Below are 7866 nucleotides of genomic sequence, written 5' to 3'. Positions count from 1 at the left end.
ACAACTACTGAAGCCCACACGCCTAGAGCCCGTGCTCCACAACAAGAGAAGCCACTGCAATGAGAAGCCCGTGCACCGCAACAGAGAGTAGCCCCCACTAGCCACGACTAGAGAAAGCCCGCATGCAGCAATGAAGACCCAACGCAGCCAAAAATAAATAAATAAACATTTTAAAAAAGAGAGAGAACTGAGGCAGACACCTTCTATGTAAACAGCTGTTTGGTTTCTTTGCTACTGGAGGTATCCCTCTGCCCAGATACTAGAAGGTGTGGGCTTCATGGTGCCCAAAGCAAGCTACAGTCTTCCCCAAATTCACCTACAAACTTCAGGATGTTAGGTTGACTGGCAGTGAAACTCCTGAACACAACCCCCTCCGTTCTCTGTAAGGCAAAGCGTCTGTCCTCCTGCCTGGAGAGGAAGTTACATTTCACCTTTCAGTGTAAATATAACTTGGTCTTCCTGCAGATTAATATATGTGACATGTCACGGTGAGGACCATCTTAGAAAGGCCCCAAAGGTCTGAGGTTTGGTTCACTTTGGATGTGGGTAAGGTGATTAGGAACTGGAATTCATGGACATACAAACTAGGCAGCTTAGGTCACCTCATTTGTAACTTCAGTTGCAGATGGAGAAGAAGGCATAATTTCCAGGAGTTTGCTTTCCACTGAACCTAAAGCATATCACAGGGAAGAAGTCAGTGGTGCAGCCAAGTTAGATTATAATCTTTAGGCCAAAATGTCTTACTCATCTCTGTGAACCCTTGGATTATTACATAGCAAAGGCACACGGGTATTTGTTGAACAAATTATAATAAAAAACAAGTTGCTGTTTGCCTTTTGGATTTTATAACAGAATTAAGGAAGAGAGTCAGCAAGAATAACACAGAAATAAAGGCTGCCGAATAAGTTATTCTCAACCTATAAAGCCTGCATAATAATAAATTTCTGGTCAAATTCAGTTCTCTCAGGGGAGTGACTTCAGATTCCCAATTAGTAGTAGTAGTAGTATTATCACTATTTATGGTGGAAGCAGCAGTTACCATTTTTAGCAGCTAATAAGCACCAGACACTGAGTTAGAGCATTTACATACATTATTGCTGATCTTCACAATAACTCTACAAGATAGGAATATTCCCATTTTACAGCTGCAGATACTGAGACTCTGCTGCTTTCTCCCCGGTCAGCCAGGTGCTAGGCAGGAGGCAGTTGTTGACTTCTGAGCGCTGGACAGGAATGAGGCCTCAGGTGATGGAGAGAAGCCTGTGGACCAGAGGAACACAGCTCCTGGGGCTAAGTGCCTCCCCACTTTCCTCCACCCTCCTCCTCTCTCCCTACACTTGGTCAATGAGATCCTGTCTAATCACGATCCTACGCCATCTCATTTCCTGGAGGATTCTCTTCTCTCCTATCTGGTCACGCCCACAACCTCTCTGGGCTCCACCGACGTGCCCTAAGCTGGAACCCACACCACCGGCAGCTCCCCCTTTTAGTAAGTTCCCTGTGGAACACGATCCTCTCTGTCTTAGAGCACAGACCCCGCTGCCTTCCCCTACCAGGGCCTGTCAGGGAAAGTAGGTAGTACCTAATCACTGTTTTAAACGAGGTTTCACGGGCTGCCAAGGAGAGCTTTCATTCCTTTCACCCAACCACAGCTTCCACCATGGAACATAAATTCACTTGTCTTCACATGCCAAGAAAGGCTGTTCTCTCGCACACGACTCAGGGACCCTTCCCAGCTTTACCCCCGTTGCCTACTGGCTACGGCTATTTGTGAAATTTCTGAACTGTCCAAAAGGGGATGAGCCAAGCAAATTCTCTTGGAAGCATTTAATCTAGATATTCACAATTTAACTGCCTGTGAACTCGAGAACTTGTAGAGATGCATGGAAAATAACAAAACTCTTTCCCTACACTCACGTGCACTGACACTTAATACATGTGAGGAAGAAACTTGAGATTATTTATACTAATTAGCAACCTAATTCAAAATGTGAATCTTAAAAAAAAATATTGGGAACTCAATCCAAGTTAGCGCTCCAGCTACCATCTTCCTGTGAGTGTATCATCCCAGCCCAGTGGTGGGTAGCACATAGGCAAGAGAAAGGGTATATGGTGCCCAGATGCTTGGAACCTTTCTGGAAGGCCAGATTAGCTGCTAAAAAACAACCTGAGGATATGAATATGCAGGTGTAAAATAGGCTGTGATTCAAACTTGGATGAACACGTGGGGAGCAGGGCTTGTGTGTCCCTAATGTAAAAGGCTCTTGACAGTTTTACCAACAGGCCCGTCCCAACATCTTAGAATTGGAAGCTAGGAACTTCTTAGCCAAAGGAAACACCCCCTACAGACTCCACATTGCAGGTGTCAGGGGTGCTCATTAATGGTGATAAAAGCCTTGTGAAGTAGGTACTATTATTCCCATGTCACAGGTGGGGAAACTGAGGCTTCCAGAAGTGATTTGTCCAAGCCCACATGGCTACAAGGTCATAGAACCAGATTTCAGATCCCTGACCACCTGGGTCTATTCCCTTAAAAGCCTTCCCCACCCTTTGAGCATTCTTTCTACCGAAGATGTTTTCCTGTAAAAATTATTGAAAAGATTTCGCATCTTTCAGCAGCCCAGGCATCGCAGATTTTATCAAGGAAGAGGAGGCCAAACCTGACAGTCAGCCCCGAAATGCAGAGCCCAAGAGCGTCTGGGGACAGAAGCAGACAGAAACTGCAGCTGCCGGGGAAGGAGCCAGCCCTCAGGGAAGTAGGTAAGGACCTGCAGCTCGTGCATCTCACTCCTCAGAGAGACTGACTTGTGCTGTAACCTGGTGAATTCCGTGTGGTTTTTAGACACTTGGGTTTTTATGTGAAGAGCATGTACCTTACAGTGAAACACTTAAAAGGCTTTAAAAGCAAACTATTGGATCCAATTTCCTTCTCCAAGGGAGGCTGCTGGGAAAAGGCAGGGCAGGGAGGAGTTTTCATTTTCTCTGCCATTACTTCATAAGTGAGACTGTGCATGGTTTTGAGTGGGTGCCCGCCGTTAGGCTTCTGGAGAGGGTATTTGGGTGGTGGGTGGTAGGTGTTGGGGGACGGGGTGGGGGGTGTGTGGAGAGGCAGTCTGCAGCCCGGGGATGTCTCACCTGGCCACAGTTCCCGCCCACTTCCCAGGAGGGAAGGATGGGGGGGGTCTGTGGATGGCAGCTGACTCACCTCCCATGGAGATCTTCTCCCCTCTGATCCAAGGCGTCAAGACCTTACCGTGTAAGAAATAACATCGAAGCGAATATATGCTTTATTTCAAAGCCCTGGTTGGTGGATACCTCCTCTTTCAATCTTGAGTGTTCATCCCAAGGCCTAAGCCACGCTGCTCCGCTAACCACGTTGTCCTCTCCTGCGGTGGCAGAAGGAAAGGAGGAACAGGTCCTAAGGACCCCCCCCTTGGGATTCAAGGAAACGGACACTTGGCAGCTCACCTTGCCAAGGACCTGTTCTTCCCCTTGGGGAAGCCACCGAGCATCACACTTCCTCGCCACCCGATGAACACAGGAGACTTTATTTTAAAATATGATATACATTATGGTGGATACATGCAAATATAGAACATGTATTTGGATGGCTTGAAGTTAGGGGCGATTAGAGCCTATGTGAATCTCTAGCAACTAGATGTCCACGGGCTCCCAGTGATCTAATGCCTTCTGTTGGGAAGGGCAGACCTCACTTCTAATTCCAGCTCTTCTTCCTCCCAGCGGTGGAGTCTTAGGTGGTCAAGTAGCCAGTCGGGGTTGCAGTTCCCTTGTCTTAAAATGAGGATAATGATATCTACCTCACTGCATTGCTGTAATAACTAAAGGAGATAATATTCTGACCAGGACTTGGCTCTAGTGGGCACTCAACTCCTGTTAGTTTCTCCCTGCCGTCTCCCCAACAGTCCTCAGTGAACTGTAGACTGTTATTTGAAGGGTGAGGTTCCCTATGCATCAGACGTTCCTGGACCCGGGAGGCTCACCTAATCCGCCACCTGCACCCAGAAGACATCTTCCATGATGCTGAGATTCACTGAGATTTTGTCCCAATTTTCTATTATACCAGGACTCCTTATCTTCCCCCAATTATTCCCTCAGTCATCTCTCTTTAGTCCTTTTTTTCACATTCTAAGTGGTTTGCATATGTGGGAGTAGGAGCCAGATGTTTGAATTGTACCAGTGAGAGATTCGAAGCAAATGGGACAGAGAGGTAATATATAGAAAGCTCTTAAAAATCAATAAGAAAAACACAAATACCTAATAGAAAAGTTGGGGAAGAGGCACAGCAGACAATTTCACAGAAGAAGAAATACAGATGGCTAATAAAATTGGGGGAGAAAAAAAGTTCAAGCTCACTCAGTAATGAATGTAAGCTTACACGAGATGAATTTGGCCTACCTTAGCTAGGCTAAGGTTTTTTCAAGTAATGTTCAATACTGGTAGTGAAACTAATAACTAACATTTCCTGGGCACTGACATGTCAGGTGCTTGCCAAGTCCTTGGCATGCATTCCTGATGACACAGTTATGAGAGATGCTTTCATAGTCTACCTGTAGGGTAACTTGGTACAAAGTGGAATTTGGCAGCATGTGTCAAAGTCTTTAGAAAGCTTGCGATTCCACTCCCATGAATCTATTCTAAGAAAATAAGACATATAGTCAAGGAGTTATAAGCAAGGACATCTATCCTGGTGTAATTTGTGGCAGCAAAAAAACTTAAAATAATCTATATACCCAACAATAGGAGAAGGGTTATACAAATTATGATATTTTATATAATGTACCCTTGCAGTATAATTATTATTGTGTTCTTCACAATTAATGGCAGGAGATAATGCTCACAATAAAATGTTTAGGGAAAGGAAGCAGGACGTAAAGTTGTATATAGCCCAGATATCCCAATTTTGTTTTTTAAGACAATATTTCTAGATAAGAGAGCCCTGGGTTGTAAATTCAAATGTCTTCAGGGAACAGGCAGGTATTGCAGGAGAAATACGTGACAAGGGCTGTGGGGCCTGTGGTGAACCAGACATGCTCCCCCTAAAGGCAGGTAACTCAGTATTCAAACATTGAGCCAGCAGACAAGTACAGGATGAAAATAGCCCACGGGTCTTCAGATTGCAACCCACCTCTGAATTCCAGAACAGTAGCGATGGTCTTCTGAGTTTTGGATACTGGGTGATTTTTATTTCTTCTTCATCCTCTTCTGTGTCTTCCAAATTTCCTACAATGGACATCGACTACTTTTTTTATTATTATTATTTTTTTTGTGGTACGCGGGCCTCTCACTGTTGTGGCCTCTCCCGTTGTGGAGCACAGGCTCCAGACGCGCAGGCTCAGCGGCCATGGCTCAGGGGCCCAGCTGCTCCGCGGCATGTGGGATCTTCCCGGACCGGGGCACAAACCCGTGTCCCCTGCATCAGCAGGCGTACTCTCAACCACTGTGCCACCAGGAAAGCTTGACTACTTTTTTAAACAGAAGAAAACAAAAGTCTATGGCTGTCAGAATAGACGAAACTGTTGGTCAAGCACATGCAGAAGTCTAGACCAAAGACATAGTCTTAGGGCAGAGAGATGCTTTTTCTGGTTTCATCTCACTGCACCCACAACATTCGGTTGCACCTAGTCGGACTCCTGGAAACAGCAGGCACTCCAGTCAGGGCTGGAGTCCATGCAGGGCCTCAGAGAGGCATTCAGCAGCCTCTGCAGGGCCTGGTCTATGAAGAGCATATCCCTGGTCTACCCAATCGAGTGTTTATTCCCAGGCCTAGAGCTACAAAATCTGCTCCCTATTTGATAGACACAAGAAAAAGGATTAAAATAGCACAAATATAGAATAGCACAGTCTACCATCTTTAGGGGAAACACACACACACACAGACACACACAGACACACAGACACACACACACACACACACACACACAAGGGATTGAATTTTTAAAGAGGAAGGCTGTTGTGATGACAAGAAAGGGTGGAGATGCATTCCCAGGGTGTTTCCAGAATCCGCAGGAGCTGTAGGACAGCACTTAGCCTGCGACTTCTCCTGCCCCAGAAGCCAGTGTCACCAAGTGACAGCTTGGTGGCTTCTGTGAAATAAGCTATGCTTCCTGCTGTTTCCAATTTCTGAGTTTCAGAATCTGCTCTAGCTGATTCTTTGGCCCGTTAGGGGTCTCCCAAAGCCTGACCTAAACAGGCTCAGGGCAGAGGGGGCTCAGGTGTGTTCAGGGAACAGCCAGAAGATTCAGGTCCCATCACTTGTTAGCTAATCTCTGAGGCTCTTCATCACATTCAAAACAAAAAGTAATTGGCCTCTCACTGAATTCTTTCTGTGATGAGACATCAAGAACCTGAGCTTCTTTAAGTCATGAGACCAGGTGTGTGAGCTCAGTTAAAGGACTGTGGATTCAAGTCCCAATCTGGATTTTGGCTGGGTTCAAGTCCCGGCTCATGGGTTCAAGTCCCAATCTGACTTGCATGGTTTCAGCTGGTGAGCATGAAGGGACAGTGATAAGACTACAACAAATTGGGAGGAAATTTTTGCAAAAAAGTGAGACAGACCTTAAGATCTTGGCACCAAATATCATTGACTCTATCAATGAATAGAAAATTTCATCTCTAGAAGCAAGAGGAACTAGAATCCTGCAGCCTGTGGAACAAAAACCACATTCACAGAAAGACAGACAAGATGAAAAGGCAGAGGGCTATGTACCAGACGAAGGAACAAGATAAAACCCCAGAAAAACAACTAAATAAACTGGAGATAGGCAACCTTCCACAAAAAGAATAATGATAGTGAAGATCCAGGACCTCAGAAGAAGGATGGAGGCAAAGATCGAGAAGATGCAAGAAATGTTTAACAAAGATCTAGAAGAATTAAAGAACAAACAAACAGAGATGAACAACATAATAACTGAAATGAAAAATACGCTAGAAGGAAACAATAGCAGAACAACTGCGGCAGGAGAACGTATAAGTGACCTGGAAGACAGAATGGTGGAATTCACTGCTGCAGAACAGAATAAAGAAAAAAGAAGGAAAAGAAATGAAGACAGCCTAAGAGACCTCTGGGACAACATTAAACGCAACAATATTCGCATTATAGGGGTCCCAGAAGGAGAAGAGAGAGAGAAAGGACCCGAAAAAACATTTGAAGAGTTTATAGTTGGAAACTTCCCTAACATGGGAAAGGAAATAGCCACCCAAGCCCAGGAAGCGCAGAGAGTCCCATACAGGATAAACCCAAGGAGAAACACGCCGAGACACATAGTAATCAAATTGGCAAAAATTAAAGACAAAGAAAAATTATTGAAAGCAGCAAGGGAAAAATGACAAATAACATACAAGGGAATTCCCATAAGGTTAACAGCTGATTTCTCAGCAGAAACTCTACAAGCCAGAACGGAGTGGTATGATATACTTAAAGTGATGAAGGGAAGAACCTACAACCAAGATTACCCAGCAAGGATCTCATTCAGATTCGATTGAGAAATCAAAGCTTTACAGACAAGCAAAAGCTAAGAGAATTCAGCACCACCAAACCAGCTCTACAACAAATGCTAAAGGAACTTCTCTAAGTGGGAAACACAAGAGAAGAAAAGGACCTACAAAAACAAACCCAAAACAATTGAGCAAATGGTCACAGGAACATACATATCGATAATTACCTTAAACGTGAATGGATTAAATTCTCCAACCAAATGACACAGGTTTGCTGAATAGATACAAAAACAAGACCAATATATATGCTGTCTACAAGAGACCCACCTCAGACCTAGGGACACATTCAGACTGAAAGTGAGGGGATGGAAAAAGATATTCCATGCAAATGGAAATCAAAAGAAAGCTGGA

General features: G+C 44.8%; 1 protein-coding gene across 1 annotated transcript in view; it reads left to right on the top strand.

The window, feature by feature from the left end:
• Positions 1-7866, top strand: part of MARCHF10 (membrane associated ring-CH-type finger 10) — a 93037-nt gene that overhangs the window by 46675 nt on the left and 38496 nt on the right. The window contains exon 4 of the mRNA XM_024130194.2: positions 2617-2760. Within this exon, the coding sequence (XP_023985962.1) occupies positions 2617-2760 (144 nt within the window). The remainder of the gene's footprint in view (positions 1-2616; positions 2761-7866) is intronic.

The sequence above is a fragment of the Physeter macrocephalus genome, chromosome 14 (genome assembly GCF_002837175.3).
Source record: "Physeter macrocephalus isolate SW-GA chromosome 14, ASM283717v5, whole genome shotgun sequence".
NCBI lineage: Eukaryota > Metazoa > Chordata > Mammalia > Artiodactyla > Physeteridae > Physeter > Physeter macrocephalus.
Note: the sequence above shows the minus strand (reverse complement) of the source record. Positions and strands in the feature narration are given on the sequence as shown.